This window comes from Triticum aestivum, chromosome 2B (genome assembly GCF_018294505.1).
Source record: "Triticum aestivum cultivar Chinese Spring chromosome 2B, IWGSC CS RefSeq v2.1, whole genome shotgun sequence".
In the NCBI taxonomy this organism is placed as follows: domain Eukaryota; kingdom Viridiplantae; phylum Streptophyta; class Magnoliopsida; order Poales; family Poaceae; genus Triticum; species Triticum aestivum.
In genome coordinates this window covers 335915854-335936953 of record NC_057798.1, presented here as the reverse complement: position 1 = coordinate 335936953, position 21100 = coordinate 335915854, and the positions used below count along the sequence as shown (strand labels likewise).

The 21100-nt window shown below is 43.5% G+C and overlaps 1 protein-coding gene across 1 annotated transcript; it reads right to left on the bottom strand.

Annotated features, from left to right (window-relative positions):
- Positions 1-14604: 14604 nt before the first annotated feature.
- Positions 14605-18078, bottom strand: LOC123044878 (glycine-rich RNA-binding protein RZ1C). Its single transcript, XM_044467749.1, has 3 exons — positions 17839-18078; positions 17565-17709; positions 14605-15635 (listed from the first exon to the last, which is right to left on the bottom strand). Exons 2-3 carry the CDS (start codon positions 17673-17675, stop codon positions 14865-14867), a joined length of 882 nt encoding a protein of 293 aa, XP_044323684.1. The 5' UTR covers positions 17676-17709; positions 17839-18078; the 3' UTR covers positions 14605-14864.
- Between the last annotated feature and the right edge of the window lie 3022 nt (positions 18079-21100).

Here is a 21100-nt window from a genome sequence, read left to right as displayed (position 1 = left end):
CTTTGTTTTATGTTTATCTCGAACAAAGAAGGGGAGGGATAGCATATTTGTTGTCGTGGATAGATTTTTGAAAATGGCACACTTTATACCATGTCATAAAGGCGATGACGTTGTTAATGTTGTTGATTTATTCTTTCGGGAAATTATTCGCTTGCATGGTGTGCCAAATACTATTGTTTTAGATCGTGATACTAAATTCCTTAGCCACTTTTGGAGATGTTTATGGGCTAAGTTGGGGACTAAACTGCTTTTTAGTACTACTTGTCACCCCCAAACTAATGGACAAACTGAAGTAGTCAATAGAACATAGTCTAGTATGCTTAGGGCTGTTTTGAAGAATAATAAGAAAATGTGGGAAGAATGCTTGCCTCATATTGAATTTGCTTATAATCGTTCATTGCATTCTACTACTAAGATGTGCCCTTTTGAAATTGTGTATGGTTTCCTACCTCGTGCACCTATTGATTTGTTGCCTCTTCCATCTTCGGAGAAGGTTAATTTTGATGCTAAAGAACATGTTGAATTGATTTTAAAAATGCATGAGTTAACTAAGGAAAACATTGAGCGTATGAATGCTAAATATAAACTTGCTGGAGATAAGGGTAGGAAACATGTTGTGTTTGCACCTGGAGATCTTGTTCGGTTACATCTGCGTAAGGATAGGTTTCCTGATTTGCGCAAATAAAAGCTAATGCCACGTGCTGATGGTCCTTTTAAGGTGTTAGAGAAAATAAATGATAATGCATATAAACTTGAGCTACTTATAGATTTTGGGGCAAGAACACGCATGGAATTGATGACATGCGCAAGGGGATCAAGAACGGAGTTACAAGTGATGATTTCAGGACTTTGAAGCCACCATAAGGAGTGCATGAAGCCTTGGACGAAATATACAAGATGCCACTTCATAAATTTCGTCTAGAGGCTATTCTAGGTGTTGTGTCACCTTATTATTGGACCAGGGCCATGTATTTTTGAAATACTTAAGTATAGGATGTTTTTAGAGTCTGTATGTGTGGGGAAACAAGAGTTGGGGCTGGTTTCGGACCCCTCCTCCAAGGGCCACAAAATCCCCCCCCTCTTCCTCCATATATACAGCCCTTAGGGCGTCGTATAGACTTTGGGTTTTGTTTAGATTAAAAGTTCGCCATAGCTACAACTTTGCGTACTTCGTTTGTGTTCAACGACCAGACCAAGACGTCACAGAACCCCACCTTCATTAATAAAGCTTTCCTCTTTTATTCGCAATATCCAGATTGCAATCTCAGTTTGTTGCTTGTTCTTCATTTGCTCGCAGGAAATAGACCCTCGTGGTCAGGTTGATCATGCTCCGACGTGGTCAATAACCCCTCGGAAGTTGGTTTAGCGATTGCTAAGGCGCTACATCTTCGCATGTTCGTAGTCGGATCATCAAAGTCGACTCCCACAGAAAATGATTGCTATCTCATCGAAACATCGGGACACCTTTGCCCCTATCATTTCGAGATAGGACGCTTGAGTGATTATATGGCTAGAGTTAAAGTTGAACTTAAACTCATTAGCAAATATGCTTCTCTAGTTACCACTCAAGCTGAGCAAGTACTTAAAGCTCAAAGTGATTTGCTCGATGAATTAAATAATAAATATGACTTTGTTGTTAGAGTGGCTACTAGAACCAGTAGAATGACTCAGGAACCTTTGTATCCTGAAGGCCACCCTAAGAGAATCGAGCAAGATTATCAGAGAAATAATCTAGAGGCACCTAGTTCTTCTAAAACGAAGAAAAAGAAAAACGATAGGACTTTGCATGCTTCTAGTGAACCTGTTGTAGACACACCTAAGAATCCCAATGATATTTCTATTTCTGATGCTGAAACACAATTAGGTGATGAACATGAACCTAGTGATAATGTTAATGATAATGTTCATGTTGATGCTCAACCTAGCAAAAATAATGATGTAAAGATTGAACCTGTTGTTGATCTTGATAACCCACAATCAAAGAATCAATGTTATGATAAGAGAGACTTTGTTACTAGGAAGCACGGTAGAGAAAGAGAACCATGGGTTCAGAAACCCATGCCCTTTCCTCCTAAACCATCCAAGACAAAGGATGATGAGGATTTCGAGCGCTTTGCTGAAATGATTAGACCTATCTTCTTACGTATGCGCTTGACTGATATGCTTAAAGTAAATCCTTATGCTAAAGATTAACGGCCGAGATTTAAATATAGATCTATACGACGAGTCAGGCCATAACAAGGAAAGGAGGAAGATTTCTCGTGTTTGTATTATTGGGGAACGTAGTAATTTCAAAATATTCCTACGCACATGCAAGATCATGGTGATGCATAGCAATGAGAGGGGAGAGTGTGTCCACGTACCCTCGTAGACCGAAAGCGGAAGCGTTAGCACAACGCGGTTGATGTAGTCGTACGTCTTCACGGCCCGACCGATCAAGCACCGAAAGCACGGCACCTTCGAGTTCTTACACACGTTCAGCTCGATGACGTCCCTCGAACTCCAATCCAACCGAGTGTCAAGGGAGAGTTTCGTCAACACGACGGCATGGTAACAATGATGATGTTCTACCGTCGCAGGGCTTCGCCTAAGCACTGCTATGATATTAACGAGGAGGACTATGGTGGAGGGGGGCACCGCACACGGCTAAGAGATCAATGATCAATTGTTGTGTCTATGGGGTGCCCCCCTGCCCCCGTATATAAAGGAGAAAGGGGGGAGGTGGCCGGCCTAGGAGGAGGGCGCGCCAAGGGGGGGGTCCTACTCCCACCAGGAGTAGGACTCCTCCTTTCCTTGTGGGAGTAGGAGAAGGGAAGGGAGAAGGAGAAGGAAGGAAGGGGGCGCCCCCCCTCCCTAATCCAATTTGGACTAGTCAATGGGGAGGGGTGCGCCCACCCTTTGGGGCCTTTCTCTCCTTTCCTGTATGGCCCCTTAAGGCCCAATACGAATTCCCGTAACTCTCCGGTACTCCGAAAAATACCCAAATCACTCAGAACCTTTCCGATGTCCGAATATAGTCGTCCAATATATCGATCTTTACGTCTCAACCATTTAGAGACTCCTCGTCATGTCCCCGAACTCATCCGGGACTCTGAACTCCTTCGGTACATCAAAACACATAAACTCATAATATAACCGTCATCGAACTTTAAGCGTGCGGACCATACGGGTTCGATAACTATATAGACATGATCGAGACACGTCTCCGGTCCATAAACAATAGTGGAACCTGGATGCTCATATTGGCTGCCACATATTCTACGAAGATCTTTATCGGTCAAACCGCATAACAACATACGTTGTTCCCTTTGTCATCGGTATGTTACTTGCCCGAGATTCGATCGTTGGTATCTCAATACCTAGTTCAATCTCGTTACCGGCAAGTCTCTTTACTCGTTGCGTAATGCATCATCCCGTAACTAATTCATTAGCTACATTGCTTGCAAGGCTTATAGTGATGTGCATTATCGAGAGGGCCCAGAGATAACTCTCCGACAATCGGAGTGACAAATCCTAATCTCGAAATATGTCAACTCAACAAGTACCTTCGGAGACACCTGTAGAGCACCTTTATAATCACCCAGTTATGTTGTGACGTTTGGTAGCACACAAAGTGTTCCTCCGGTAAAAGGGAGTTACATAATCTCATAGTCATAGGAACATGTATAATTCATGAAGAAAGCAATAGCAACATACTAAACGATCAAGTGCTAAGCTAACGGAATGAGTCAAGTCAATCACATCATTCTCCTAATGATGCCATCCCGTTAATCAAATGACAACTCATGTCTATGGTTAGGAAACTTAACCATCTTTGATTCACGAGCTAGTCAAGTAGAGGCATACTAGTGACACTCTGTTTGTCTATGTATTCACACATGTATTATGTTTCTGGTTAATACAATTCTAGCATGAATAATAAACATTTATCATGATATTATGAAATAAATAATAACTTTATTATTGCCTCTAGGGCATATTTCCTTCAGTCTCCCACTTGCACTAGAATCAGTAATCTAGTTCACATCGCCATGTGATTTAACACCAATATTCACATCTGTATGTGATTAATACCCATAGTTCACATTGTCATGTGATCAACACCCAAAGGGTTTACTAGAGTCAATAATATAGTTCACATCGCTATGTGATTAACACCCAAAGAGTAATAAAGTATGATCATGTTTTGCTTGTGAGAGAAGTTTAGTCAACGGGTCTGTCACATTGAGAGCCGTATGTATTTTGCAAATATTCTGTGTCTATAATGCTCTGCATGGAGCTACTCTAGCTAATTGCTCCCACTTTCAATATGTATCCAGATTAAGACTTAGAGTCATCTGGATTAGTGCCAAAACTTGTATCGACGTAACCCTTTACGACGAACCTTTTGTCACCTCCATAATTGAGAAACATATCCTTACTACACTAAGGATAATTTTGACCAATGTCCAGTGATCTACTCCTAGATCACTATTGTACTCCCTTGCCAAACCAGGGCAGAGTATACAATAGGTCTGGTCCATAACATGGCATACTTTTATAGAACCTATGACTAATGCATAGGGAATGACTTTCATTCTCTTTCTGTTTTTTGCCGTGGTCGGGATTTGAGTCTTACTCAATTTCATAACTTTGCAACACAGGCAAGAACTCTTTCTTTGACTGTTCCATTTTGAACTACTTCAAAATCTTGTCAAGGTATGTACTCATTAAAAATCTTATCAAGCGTCTTAATCTATCTCAATAGATCTTGATGCTCAATATGTAAGTAGCTTTACTAATGTCTTTCTTTTAAAGAACTCCTTTCAAACACTTCTTTATGCTTTCCAGAAAAATTCTACATCATTTCTGATCAACAATATGTCACTCACATATACTTATCAGAAAGGTTGTAGTGCTCCCACTCACTTTATTGTAAATACAGGCTTCACTGCAAGTCCGTATAAAACTATATGCTTTGATCAACTTATCAAAGCGTATATTCCGACTCCGAGATGCTTGCACCAGTCCATAGATGGATCGCTGGAGCTTGTACATTTTGTTAGCACCTTTAGGATTGTCAAAACCTTCTAGTTGCATCATATACAACTCTTCTTTAAGAAAACCATTAAGGAATGCAGTTTTGACATCCATTTGCCAGATTTCATAAAATGTGGCAATTGCTAACATTATTCGGACAGACTGAAGCATCGCTACAGTTGGGAAAATCTCATTGTAGTCAACACCTTGAACTTGTCGAAAACCTTTATTTTGCGACAAATCGAGCTTTGTAGATAGTAACACTACTATCAACGTCCGTATTCCTCTTGAAGATCCATTTATTTTCTATGGCTTGCCGATCATCGGGCAAGTTCACCAAAGTCCACACTTTGTTCTCATACATGGATCCTATCTCAAATTTCATGGCCTTCAAGCCATTTTGCAGAATTTGGGCTCATCATCGCTTCCTCATAGTTCGTAAGTTCATCATGGTCTAGTAACATGACTTCCAAAACAGGATTACCATACCACTCTGGTGCGGACCGTACTCTGGAAGACCTACGAGGTTCTGTAGTAACTTGATCTGAAGTTTCATGATCATCATCATTAGCTTCCTCACTAATTGGTGTAGGAATCACTGGAACTGATTTCAGTGATGAACTATTTTCCAAATCAGGAGAAGGTACTATTACCTTATCAAGTTCTACTTTTCTCCCACTCACTTCTTTCGAGAGAAACTCCTTCTCTAGAAAGGATCCATCTTAGCAACGAATATCTTGCTTTTGGATCTGTGATAGAAGGTGTACCCAATAGTTTCCTTTGGGTATTCTACGAAGACGCACTTCTCTGATTTGGGTTCGAGCTTATCAGGTCGAAACTTTTTCACATAAGCATCGCAGTCCCAAACTTTGAGAAATGACAACTTTGGTTTCTTGCCAAACCACAGTTCATAAGGCGTCGTCTCAAATGGATTTTGATGGTGCCCTATTTAAAGTGAATGCAACTGTCTCTAATGCATAACCCCAAAACGATAGTGGTAAATCGGTAAGATACATCATAGATCGCACCATATCCAATAAAGTGCGGTTATGACATTCGGACACACCATTACGCTATGGTGTTCCATGTGGCGTGAGTTGTGAAACTATTCCACATTGTTTTACATGAAGGCCAAACTCGTAACTCAAATATTCTCCTTCACGATCAGATCGTAGAAACTTTATTTTCTTGTTACGATGATTCTCCACTTCATTCTGAAATTCTTTGAACTTTTCAAATGTTTCAGACTTGTGTTTCATTAAGTAGATATACCCATAACTGCTCAAATCATCTGTGAAGGTCAGAAGATAACAATACTTGCCACGAGCATCAACACTAATTGGATGGCATACATCGGTATGTATTATTTCCAATAAGTCAGTAGCTCGTTCCATTGTTCCGGAGAACGGAGTTTTAGTCATCTTGCCCATAAGGCACAGTTCGCAAGCATCAAATGATTCATAATCAAGTGATTCCAAAAGTCCATTTTTATGGAGTTTCTTCATGCGCTTTACACCGATATGACCCAAACGGCAGTGCCACAAATATGTTGCACTATCATTATCAACTTTGCATCTTTTGGCATCAATATTATGAATATGTGTATCACTATGATCGAGATCCAACAAACTATTTTCATTGGGTGTACGACCATTGAAGGTTTTATTCATGTAAACAGAACAACAATTATTATCTGACTTTAAATGAATAACTGTTTTGCAATAAACATGATCAAATCATATTCATGCTCAACGCAAATGCCAAATAACATTTATTTAGGTTTAACACTAATCCGTAAAGTATAGGAAGTGTGCGATGATGATCATATCAATCTTGGAACCACTTCCAACACACATCGTCACTTCACCCTCGACTAGTCTCTGTTTATTCTGTAACTCCTGTTTTGAGTTACTAATTTTTAGCAACTGAACAAGTATCAAATACTCAGGGGCTACTATAAACACTAGTAAGGTACACATCAATAACCTGTATATTAGATATACCCTTGTTCACTTTGCCATCCTTCTTATCCACCAAATATTCAGGGCATTTCCGCTTCTAGTGACCATTTCCTTTGCAGTGTAAGCACTCAGTTTCAGGCTTTGGTCCAGCTTTGGGTTTCTTCGTGGGAGTGACAACTTGCTTGTCATTCTACTTGAAGTTCCCTTTCTTTCCCTTTGCCCTTTTCTTTAAACTAGTGGTCTTGTCAATCATCAACACTTGATGCTCTTTCTTGATTTCTACCTTCGTCGATTTCAATATCATGAAGAGCTCGGGAATCGTTTTCGTCGTCCCTTGCATACTATAGTTCATCATGAAGTTCCAGTAACTTGGTGATGGTGACTAGAGAACTCTGTCAATCACTATCTTATCTGGAAGATTAACTCCCACTTGATTCAAGCGATTGTAGTACCCAGACAATATGAGCACATGCTAACTAGTTGAGCAATTCTCCTCCATCTTTTAGCTATAGAACTTGTTGGAGACTTCATATCTCTCAACTCGGGTATTTGCTTGAAATATTAACTTCAACTCCTGGAACATCTCATATGGCCCATGACGTTCAAAACGTCTTTGAAGTCCCGATTCTAAGCCGTTAAGCATGGTGCACTAAACTATCAAGTAGTCATCATTTTGAGGTATCCAAACGTTCATAACGTCTGCATCTGCTCCTGCAATAGGTTCGTCACCTAGCGGTGCATCAAGGACATAATTCTTCTGTGCAGCAATGAGGACAATCCTCATATCACGGATCCAATCCGCATCATTGCTACTAACATCTTTCAACACAGTTTTCTCTAGGAACATATCAAAATAAACATATGAAAGCAACAACGTGAGCTATTGATCTACAACATAATTTGCAAAATACTACCAGGACTAAGTTCATGATAAATTTAAGTTCAATTAATCATATTACTTAAGAACTCCCACTTAGATAGACATCCCTCTAGTCATCTAAGTGATCACGTGATCCAAATCAACTAAACCATAACCGATCATCATGTGAGATGGAGTAGTTTTCAATGGTGAACATCACTATGTTGATCATATCTACTATATGATTCACGCTCGACCTTTCGGTCTCTAGTGTTCCGAGGCCATATCTGCATATACTAGGCTCATCAAGTTTAACCTGAGTATTCCGCGTGTGCAAAACTGGCTTGCACCCGTTATAGATGGATGTAGAGCTTATCACACCCGATCATCACGTGGTGTCTGGGCACGACGAACTTTGGCAACAGTGCATACTCAGGGAGAACACTTTTATCTTGAAATTTAGTGAGAGATCATCTTATAATGCTACCGTCAATCAAAACAAAATAAGATGTATAAAAGATAAACATCATATGCAATCAAAAATATGTGACATGATATGGCCATCGTCATCTTGTGCCTTTGATCTCCATCTCCAAAGCATCGTCATGATCTCCATCATCATCGGCATGACACCATGATCTCCATCATCTTGATCTATATCAATGTGTCGTCACATGGTCGTCTCGCCAACTATTGCTCTTGCAACTATTGCTATTGCATAGCGATAAAGTAAAGCAATTATTTGGCTTCTGCCAGTTGCCGATAACTTCAACAAAACATGATCATCTCATACAACAACTTATATCTCATCACGTCTTGACCATATCACATCACAACATGCCCTGCAAAAACAAGTTAGACGTCCTCTACTTTGTTGTTGCAAGTTTTACGTGGCTGCTACGGGCTGAGCAAGAACCATTCTTACCCACGCATCAAAACCACAACGATAGTTCGTCAAGTTAGTGTTGTTTTAACCTTCTCAAGGACCGTGCGTAGCCACACTCGGTTCAACTAAAGTTGGAGAAACTGACACCCGCCAGCCACCTGTGTGCAAAGCACGTCGGTAGAACCAGTCTCGCTTAAGCGTACGCATAATGTAGGTCCGGGCCGCTTCATCCAACAATACCGCCGAACCAAAGTATGACATGCTAGTAAGCAGTATGACTTGTATCACCCACAACTCACTTGTGTTCTACTCGTGCATATAACATCAACGCATAAAACCTTGGCTCGGATGCCACTGTTGGGGAACGTAGTAATTTCAAAATTTTCCTACGCACACGCAAGATCATGGTGATGCATAGCAACGAGAGGGGAGAGTGTGTCCATGTACTCTCGTAGACCGAAAGTGGAAGCGTTAGCACAACGCGGTTGATGTAGTCATACGTCTTCACGGCCCGACCGATCAAGCACCGAAAGCACGACACCTCCGAGTTCTTGCACACGTTCAGCTTGATGATGTCCCTCGAACTCCGATCCAGCCGAGTGTCGAGGGAGAGTTCCGTCAGCACGACGGCGTGGTGACGATGATGATGTTCTACCGTCGCAGGGCTTTGCCTAAGCACTACTACGATATTATCAAGGAGGACTATGGTGGAGGGGGGCACCGCACACGGCTAAGAGATCAATGATCAATTGTTGTGTCTATGGGGTATCCCCCTGCCCCCGTATATAAAGGAGCAAGGGGGAGACGGCCGGCCTAGGAGGAGGGTGCGCCAAGGGGGGAGTCCTACTCCCACCGGGAGTAGGACTCCTCCTTTCCTTGTGGGAGTAGGAGAAGGGAAGGGAGAAGGAGAAGGAAGGAAGGGGCGCCCCCCTCCCTAATCCAATTCGGACTAGTCCATGGGGACGGGTGCGGCCACCCTTTGGGGCCTTTCTCTCCTTTCTCGTATGGCCCATTAAGGCCCAATAGAATTCCCGTAACTCTCCGGTACTCCTGAAAATACCCGAATCACTCAGAACCTTTCCGATGTCCGAATATAGTTGTCCAATATATCGATCTTTACGTCTCGACCATTTCGAGACTCCTCGTCATGTCCCCGATCTCATCTGGGACTCCGAACTCCTTGGGTACATCAAAACACATAAACTCATAATATAACCGTCATCGAACTTTAAGCATGCGGACCCTACGGGTTCGACAACTATGTAGACATGACCGAGACACGTCACCGGTCAATAACCAATAGCGGAACCTGGATGCTCATATTGGCTCCCGCATATTCTACGAAGATCTTTATCGGTCAAACAGCATAACAACATACGTTATTCCCTTTGTCATCGGTATGTTACTTGCCCGAGATTCGATCGTAGGTATCTAAATACCTAGTTCAATCTCGTTACCGGCAAGTCTCTTTACTCGTTACGTAATGCATCATCCCGTAACTAACTCATTAGCTACATTGCTTGCAAGGCTTATAGTGATGTGCATTACCGAGAGGGCCCAGAGATACCTCTCCGATAATCGGAGTGACAAATCCTAATCTCGAAATACGTTAACTCAACAAGTACCTTCGGAGACACCTGTAGAGCACCTTTATAATCACCCAGATACGTTGTGACGTTTGGTAGCACACAAAGTGTTTCTCCGGTAAACGGGAGTTACATAATATCATAGTCATAGGAACATGTATAAGTCATGAAGAAAGCAATAGCAACATACTAAACGATCAAGTGCTAAGCTAACGGAATGGGTCAAGTCAATCACATCATTCTCCTAATGATGTGATCATGTTAATCAAATGACAACTCATGTCTATGGTTAGGAAACTTAACCATCTTTGATTCACGAGCTAGTCAAGTAAAGGCATACTAGTGACACTCTGTTTGTCTATGTATTCACACATGTATTATGTTTCCGGTTAATACAATTCTAGCATGAATAATAAACATTTATCATGATATAAGGAAATAAATAATAACTTTATTATTGCCTCTAGGGCATATTTCCTTCATGTATGCCTGGAGCCCTCCCTCTTGCGTCCTATTGCGTTCAGCCAATAGTAAATACAGAGAAACCACGAAGGCTACATGATCAGCTACGGCAAAAGTAAAAAAAATGACAAGACATATGCCAAAGACATATCCGAGGACCAGCTATGGCCACCCCAGCCCGGCGACATCTCCTCACACTACCTGTTGGCAGTTACTCTGATCCTCAGAACCGGCTCATTGCGCGACCTCGATAGTGGCGCCCAAGCCCAAGTTTGTTCCCTGGAACCACGACAGGTATATGCATTAGGAGTTCAGGACCTGCGAGACGCGATCATGAAGGGGTGGGTCAATGTTGAGATTCCTAGACAGACGCAGACGGCACCGCGTTGGCTGAAACTCGACGTGCTAGCGGGAAATTCAAACCGACCAGACAATGCAACCATTCCAGCTCGATGGGACCATGGAGCTCCGGATCAAAACGACAACGACAACGGGGTGACATCAACAAGGTCGCTGCCTCCCTGCAATCTACTGTTAACACGATGGCATGCACACCACACCTCCACACCACGCCGCTGAGATTGCCTCAATCATACGAATTTTTTGGCAGCGCAGTCTATGGACCGTGGCGGCTGGTGACGACAGCGGACAACAGATCGGAGTTCATGCAGTTGACACATCGATGGATACCAGCCAGTGGCAATGCCAGGCACGCCCTTGACCCCGACAACCCCCACCTGCACCTCAGCGCCAGGGTAGTGGTCGGCGAAGCACTCGACGCAAAGTTTGTCCTCACTTCCTGTCTCCTGAGTAGCCGAGTCCTTTGTCATTTCCTTGGCGACGGTGTCTGGGCTTGAGCCTGTGCATAGCGTCGGCGTCGGCTTATCGAAGCTGGCCGTTGGTATTCTTCTGGGTCGACGGAGTACAACACACCAGCAGCAGAGCAGTACGTGTGTACGTCTATTCATGAACATGGGCTTATGCATGCAACGTGCCTCAAGATGAACCTAATAACTCCTAATGCAAGGTACAAGGCAGCGGGGGCCACTACTTTGTACGTGATGAAAGTAAAAATCGTTTGAGCTCGGGGAGCCGCGGCCCTGCCCGATGTCTGTTCGTTTGTGCCCTTTGGGGTGTATAAATAGCTGCAGTTATCATTCAATAAAGTCTCTCGTTCTTTACTTCTGTCTCTAAACAGTTCGCTCTCCTCCTTGAGCGACGCAAGCATCGCTCCCGGTCTGTCGCCCCCGGCAAAATCCGCCTCGATCTCTCCTTGAACTCCTCCCACTCCCTCACGCTGAAGAGGGAATGAGATCGTCTGACTTAGAAGAAACTACTGCCGAGGGACGTCCTACACCCAGCGCCGTTGATCTACATCCAACGACACTCGCTACCAGCGTCACTTCCACTCGCATGGACACGAAAACAAGCAGCCCATACGGTACGCCCAGAACTCCTCGCTCTCGCGTCACTGCATCTGTTGGGCCGGTCGCTCTGGCCTCGCTCCTTCAGGGCGCGACGGGGAAGAGCAGCCGCTGCCCCTCCAAGGCGCGACGCTGGCCGGCGGGGAAGGGCAACCACTGCTCCTTCAGGGCGGGACGCCTCCTAGGCGCGCCCCAGAGTCACGGAGCAGGCTACATCAACGCCGCCGAGCTATCGAGGCCACGAAGCCCGCGATGTCTCCGTCAGGCCGCGACGCGCCTAGCTGTGGAGGGGGCGGAGCAAGCCACTGCCCCGCGACGCGCCGGAGCAAGCATCGTCGCGCCGTCGGCTACTCAGGCTCTGGACTTCTGTTGGAAGTTCCCCAGCTACTCGCCACTTCCTTGCTATTTAGTTGGACAGAACAGAGGAAGCAATGGCAGCAGAGACAAAGCGAAATGCCAAATTGAGATTGTAATTGGTGTAAATCAAAAGTAATGTGTAATGAATAGTGTGACTGAACTTAAATTCAGTTTGCAATGTCATTTGAGAGTGGAGTTGAGTGAAAAGTTTGACTGAATTTTTGTTTGGCTGTTGAGTTTGATTTGACTGAATGTTTCATTTGAGAGTGAAGTTGAGCGATTCCAGGACTACAAAGACCAACAAGTCACAATGCTTGATTTGGCTGTTGAATGTACAACTATCATATAAAGTGACACTTCAACAGAGGTCTTGCATATAGAACAAAATAGATGCCAAAATAGGGTAATATATCTCTGGGAGATATGGCAAAATGTTATCTTGAACTGAACTTGGACTGAACTCAATGTCAAGTGTTGCCCAGAACTGAACTTGCCCACCAATGCTTGTTTGCTTTTTCATTCATTTGCCCAAAAACAACAGTACTTCATCATGACCCAGTGAAAAGATCATCTGTAATTGGCCCCTGAAAATTAAATAAATAAGAATATCGTATGAGCAAGATTTTGCAATCTCTAGTAGGATCATTTTAGATTTTTAAACTACAGGAGCAAGATTATACCATCAGCAACTGAGTGAAGCTAAGGTTGGTCTTGTAACCTTCAGGCACCTCCGCATTATCCCTATAAACTCTATCATTTGCAACTTGTGCACCACCACCACCACCTGCCACTTCCCCGACCTCCCGCATCTTTGTTGTGAAAGAAAATTGGAGGTTGTGAGAATTAATGGACATAATGATAACACCGAAAGCACTTTATTGTTTAGCAACATACCTCTTCAACCAACTGTGATGTAGCTCTGCTTTCTCTCTTTTTCCTTGCCTTGTGCTTCTTATCAAGCCAATTTTGTTTTCGTTTTGAACTCTTTGTTTGGACCTCCTTTTTCTTTAGACATGCATTAGTCAACAAGTCATTTGGTGGGCTAGCATTTGTCGGAATTGTACATGAATACTCCAATGTGCTTGCACATGCATTAATATTTTTCTTCAATTTGCTGTCGTCTGATGGTTGATGGACGGTGCCAAGCGAAGAACATCCCTCAGACTTGGAATTGCCAACGTCAGAGGATCTCGTTCCGCTGAAGAGGGCCACCTCGTAGCCCCCTCCAGTAGTCGATCCCCTCTGCTCCGGCTAATCCACCATCTCACGCTCATTCATCCTCTATCGCCGCCAGATCGCCTTGGCGATCGTGGGAGCCCCCGAGGGGGTTTTCTGTAAAAGGGCACCCTCATTCGGTTTTTCGTGTAAAAGGAAGTTTGTCCTTCACGCGTCTTGTTCCGATGTCGTACCCGTATTCGGCTGTATATCCAAGGTAGACTGTGCAATATTCCAGCGTGGGCACAGGATACGATCACGAAGCGTGAAGGCAGGCCCAGAATAACGTGCACACTGGACGCCATGCGCTGAAAATCCGCTCGCCTAGCCCCCCTCTCTCCCTCTCTATATAGGCACCCTGCATCATAAGGATGGACTTGGTTGATGCTATCTCGCACAAATGGACTTGGTTGATGCTATCTCGCACAAATGGACTTGGTTCTAACTAGACTTTTGGCGGGTGAAAACATATACGTACATTGGAGCTTCAACAAGCACCACCAGGTTAAATCAATTATACCAGTAGAATTTCCCTGATTGCATCCGTCATTTACCAGTTGAATCATACAAACACAGCCAGTGCCTGTGTGAATTCCTCTAACTGTATTTGTCTAAGCTTGCTGTTCTGAACAAACTAGGAGAAAACAAACCTGCAACATTGCTTTGAGCAGATGGCACATAATCTTGAAAATGCACATCCAACTTGTGCAGTGCCAATATTACCAACAGATTTTAACACAAAGCTGACATCAGATAAGCAGGTCCAATATTTGTCAAGAGATTGGCAGAATGTGGCACTGCGGTCTCAAAGATTGACAATGCCGACAACACGAAATGAGTCAAAACTAAAACAGTAGTACAACTCAAACTTAGACTGCAGAGTAGTTACACAATACCATAACAATAAGCAACAAGTGTCGCCCATTGCCTAGAGTGTACAGTTTGACCATAATAATAATAATAATTAAGTACTGCCATATGGACTGAAGTAACTAAACAAACTGCTCGAAAGAATGATACTTGAGAGTACTGGTAGTAGCAACTGGGAACTGAATCTTGTATTAAATCTCCGATCTGCTCCAAGGTGACCTTCCATCAGTAGCGGTCATCATATGAGCGAGCACCCCGAGTGGGACGATCATAGGGAGCAGGCCTATCTCGGTAACTCGCGCCAAGGCGAGCAGGTCCACCACTCCCATATCTGTCACCATTCGCCACACGTGGACCACCCCTGCCATAACCACCAGTACCTCTAGATTCATCACGGTAATAACTTCCACCTGGCCGCCCTCCATCTCTCTCATAGCTTCTATCCCTGGCAAAGCCACCTGATGCATAACGATCACCAGCACCATATCTGTCGCCAGAAAAACGATCAGCAGCTGGAGGATAGCGATCGCGTCCACCACCATAACGATCATCAGCATAGCGGCCACCATCATAACGATCATCAACATAGTGATTACCAAAACGGTCTGATCCTCCAAAGCGGTCACCACGCCCACCAGCGCCATTGCCATACCTGGAAGGGGGAGAGTACCTTCCAGGCCTACCTCCATCAGAATAAGGACATTCACGAGCCCAGTGTCCAGGGCGTCCACACTTAAAGCAATCATCACTTGCAGCGGGTACCATGTCAGCTGCACCACGATATCCACCTCTAGCACCAGATGAGTAACTACTACCCCCATATCCATAGCCACCATCATCACTGTTCATCCTAGGTTGAGCTTTGTTCACAGAAATGGTCCGACCATCTAGTTCTCCATTGTGCATTTCCCGGATCGCAACATCCACAGCCCGAGGTTCCGAGAATGTAACAAACCCAAACCCACGGGAGCGGCCTGTGTCTCTTTCTGTTACAACCTATACATACAATGAAAGTGAACTCATGGGAAGATAGTAACTGCATATAATAGTGAACAGCCAAAAAAATCCAACACTAGCAACAGCATGCACATGCAAATCAGGCCATAGGGAAATGACGACAGCTGGTAAGTATGTCAAGCATGGTAACCAGTGAAACTATCTCACAAGACTGGAGGAACACAGTCAATCTTTATGCCACTGCTCAATTATTGTAAGTAAATGTCAGTATCTCCTTTATCTGCCCCAACAATGCTATCCAGAAGGCATACTATGGGCAACAGGTCAGAACTGGAAGCATGTGACAGGTCAGAACTGGTTACCATGGGCAACAGGTCAGAACTGGAAGCATGTGACACTGTGACCACAACAATGCCATCAATGAGTCCTAGAAGATATCAGTTGCGCTGACAAAACAAACTGAACACTTCCATGTGCCGCTCATGTGCGACATGAATGAGTAAACTCCACATCCAACAAATTGGACGAGGCCAGTTACTTTGGTCGGTGCTGCAGGCACAAAACAATAACTTTACACCTGAAGTTCTAACACGAAGCTAATCGGACCTTAGTTAGTCTGCCACATTCCTTCAGGAAAACATAGTTGCAATACCTAAAGGCATCCTTATCAATCACTGCTCTTTGTTCATGTACGGGTATGTGTCCATTTGAAGGGGAAGGGGCATTTGAAGACTGAGAACAATGGCCTTCCAAGCGACTGTAGGAATAAAATAGCACACAACACTCACTATGAAGCATCACTTGTAATAAATCACTAACCAAGGACAACAAAAAAAGCTGCATCTGCCTTTCATATCAGAACTGATCCAGAGCATTCCATTATGCAGCAAAACTTGCATTAATTTCATATCCAACACTGTGGTCATGTTTAGCTCTGTAGAATTGATTAGCCATGGCAATGAAAATTTGTTTAATGTACTGACATTAGTCAGCTTAAACACTACCCATGCCATGGCAAAGGAGGAGCACTGCTTCTGCCCAAAAGCATCTACCAAATTTGCTAACAGTACCGTTACTTCATATTGAATTTTATAGGACCCATCACCGCAAAAATGTATAACAATGAGCTCGAATTGACTAATATGTTTCATTTCCTTCAACTTCAAAAACTTCCTAAAATATAAAACTGGAGGTGACTGCAGGCTCTGTGAATCAGTAACTGCTATTAGATTGAAATTAGAAAACAAGATAAACTCAATAGCATTTTGCTAAGAGCATAAACAAACAATTAACACACCTAGGCGTCATAACTTGCTAATAAACACAGCTATGCTTGGAAATTCGTTGAGAAACAGGTTAATAATATAATTATCATCATACTTGCAAATGAGATGGTTCCACCTAACACTGAATGAACCATAAAGAAAGTAAGGACTGTCCAACCTGAAATTGTTTATCAGATCACGCTCTTCCAGACACCCCTAAGCAACAATAATAACGTAACATAACTGAATCATGCACTGAGTAACCATCAGGTCGAAAAACAAGCCATCAAAGTTCTATCGACACAGCTAACCAAACATAATACTAAGTTACAGCAAATCGCGAAACGGCAGTTTCACAATTACCCCCCCCCCCCCCCCCCCCCCCTTTTTTATTTTTAGTCCATAACTCACATCAAAATGTTTTAATCATTTCGTCTTATTGATGGGCAGTGCTTTTGATTGGTACAATATGGCTCTTTAATCAAGATTATGTTTGCAACTAATCAGCGGAATTACAGCACAGATGAGTTAAAATGAAGAAACTCTGTAGAGAAATAGGAAAAACCAGCTTAAGGATGAAACTGAAAAAATTGTCACCCTATATACAAAACTAAAGACCAAGCGCCGCCAAAATGATCTCAACACAAATCCTCCGACGAGCACGCACAATACAAACAAACGAATGGAGGAATATGGCTAATACCTGCGTCTCGATGACCTTGCCGAACTCGCCGAAAGCTCGCTCCAGCGTGCGCTCCGTGGTGTCCCAGGACAGTCCGCCCACGAAGATCCGTCCCACCTCCTTCTCCGTCATCTCCAATCCAATCGAGCCGAAAATTCCCCGACGCCTACACAAGCCACCAAATCACACCGAAAAAGTCAATCAAGATCCTCACCAATCTGTGCCGTGGTGCAGCGCTAATCACGCCACCTGAGCGCCATGGAAAGTAGGAGACGAGATGGTTGGATGCTTTTACCTTGCGCGGAAACCTAAGGACGGCTCTCTCAGGCTGCGGCGCTAGGGTTTTCAGAAAGAGGGAGAGGGATGAGATGACACGAGCAGAGAGAAAATATCAGGATCTTCTGCATGTATTCCGAATCGCGCTGCACGGAAAGCACGTGTCATGGCTTTATTTTAGCTTCCTTTTAAGGAATGTTATCTGAGAACATCCGGTTTATAGGTTTCCAGCAAACATTTTTTTTTAACAAAGAGGTGGCGCCCGAGGCGCCTTTCATTAACTTGAAGAACATGTTACAATCATAGTTTTACAATGCCTGATATTCAGGTTGCCTATCTTCAACAGTATGGGACAATGATCAGCTAAGTGAGACTTGTTGCTACACACCATTAGGCTAATATTGGATTCTAGAGAGTAAGCTCTAGCTGCATTATTATGAGCCCTACTATTAAGCTTCCTGTGAATGTAACAAACGGTTATCTGAGTTTGGCTAGTAAAAGAGAAGAAGTTTGCCAACTGGTTTCTTATCTCCCAATGACCAGGACATGTAAGAATATCCCTTGCTTGTGCGGCATGGGCCAAAACCTGGTTGTCCGTGAAGAAGATGATGTCTCCTGTTGTGATTTCAATGACCACTTGAGCAGCTACCTGAAGTGCCATAGCTTCCGCTTAAAGAGGCGATAATTTTGCTCCTCGGATACATGTATACTAATATTGACCTCCTGCTTGCTTTTCTTCAAGCATTTGTATGAAGATTCCTATGCTTGTAGTATTTTGTCTTTCCACTTTCCATGTTGCATTTGTGAAAACCCTGCACTTTGTGTTAGTAGCTTGCATTGTACTAGCATGATCCATCTGTTGTGAGCTTAATGCTAGATTGATGTTATACTCATCTTTACAAATACCCTGTTGTGTTTGTTGTGATTGAAATGCCAGCTCCTAACTGCTTAGAATGGCCTGCATAACCCGGAATACCTGCATAGTGATGAGGACATCAATACCATTCTTACACCCACAGCCCCTACTGCTACATATACTGGACCAATTACTAGAGCTCGCGCACGCCAATTAAATTATCAGGTACTTTCGTTTCTTGGTAATGATTCTAATGTTCACGAAAATATGATGTTGTCTAAATTGGATACATTGGTTTTGCTTACAAATGAAGGGCCTAGCTTGGAGAAGGATGGACATTGGAGCAAGAACAAGCATGGAGATGATACCATGCGCAAGGGGAACAAGAACGGAGTTACAAGTGATGATTTCAGGACTTTGAAGCCACCATAATGGGTGCATGAAGCCTTGGACAAAATATACAAGATGCCACTTCATAAATTTTGTCCCGAGGCAATTCTAGGTGTTGCGTCACCTTATTATTGGGCCAGGCCCTTGTAATTTTGAAATACATAAGTATAGGCTATTTTTAGAATCTGTATGTGTGGGGAAACAAGAGATAGCGTTGATTTCGGACCCCTCCACCAAGGGCCACGAAATTCCCCCCCCTCTTCCTCCATATATACAGCCCTTAGGGCACCGTTTAGACTTTGGGTTTTGTTTAGATTAAAGTTCACCATAGTTGCAACTTCGCGTACTTCGTTTGTGTTCAACGACCAGACAAAGGCGTCACAGAACCCCACCTTAATCAATAAAGCTTTCATCTTATATTCGCAATATCCAGATTGCAATCTCAGTTTCTTGCTTGCTCTTTGTTTGCTCGCAGGAAATAGACCCTCGTGGTCAGGTTGATCGTGCCCCGGCGTGGTCAATAACCTCTCGGAGCTGGTTTAGCGATTGCTAAGGCGCGACGTCCTCGCACGTTCGTAGTCAGATCGTCAAAGTCGACTTCCACCAAAGCGATATCCATCATCTCATCGAAAGACGGGACACCTTTGCCTCTATCAAGTGGTATCAGATTTCCATGTTGCTCGGTGAGATTTTACAGTTTTTCGTAGTTTAGATCGAGTCTGTTTCTTCATACCTATAGTCCACAAAAAAGCCAAAAAAAATTAGGGTTAGTTCATCCTATCCGAACCAATCTGAGCCTTTGCATAATCTTTTCTGTATTTGCTTTGTTGATTTTGCGGTTGCATCGTCGTGTTAAGTTGCTGGTCTTAGCATCTAGACCTTTAGAGTTTCGAGTTCTGTTCACAGGTTGTCACGTCATCGCTGCCATATATCTCCACCGCATCATCATCAATACTGCTGCCATATACCACCATCACATATTCACCGTCAATCCGAGTCCATATACGCCACCACATATCCGCCGCCATCACGCCAATCCGAGTCCACCTGCAACATATATCCGCCACCAGTTCGAGTTCCACCAGATTCATCTCCGCCACCAGTCCGAGTTCCACCAGATTCATCTCCGCCACCAGTCCTAGTCCGAGTCCAGTATCTTGTTACTCTGTTTTGGATTTCGGGATCATGCCATACTCCGAGTCGTGACAGAGTAGGACTCCCGAATTGTCGTGGTACCCACAGAAGAAAAAACGTTCCAGTTTCAAAAAAAACTAAGTCTGGAAAATTCTGGCTAGGCAGTTTCTAGACCATTTGTAGACTTTTTCAAAAAAAATTGTTGCGGAGCAAAAAAAGAGAAAAAAAAAGAGAAAAAAGTGTAAAAAAAGTGGGAAAAAGAGAAAAAATTCAGAGGGTGCTCCTTCCTTGATTACGTGTCGCGCCATGATTTTGTTAGTGTTCTAGGCTCGCGTCTCTAGCACGGTCTAGCCTAGGACCAGCACAGTACCATCGTTGAGCGTTTATTCAACTTTGCATCTCTGAATTGATTATTGCTGACCCTTTTTGCTACCATATTATAAGCCTTCCCAGCTCCACATACATCTACGTCGTGTGTTTGACTCTCCCTGGTAATCGCTCTATCCAAGCTTTGAGAGTTTTGACTACAACGGTTGCCGATCACCACCTGCTGCTGGGTAAGAACTGGTAAGAATTTGAGATTTGCTTGACGGGTTTGTGATACACCACCACCACTTCTTAGTAGTCTGTAGGATCGTATACTTGTGTGTTTCTATTTGCTGCTAACCATGGTAGGATCACAAGCCGATGAGAATGATTGGGAGAACCTGACGAACAAACAACTACATGATAAATTTCAGCAAATAATGAGTGGACAGGTGCAAGATGTGCTAAAAAGATTTGACGAGGCCATGGAGAAGATAGATGGCATTGAGAAGACGTTCGAAACAAAGCTTGATAGCAAGTTTAATGAATTGCTCGCGCGTTTTCCACAACCACCGCCGGTTGCACCTATCGCACC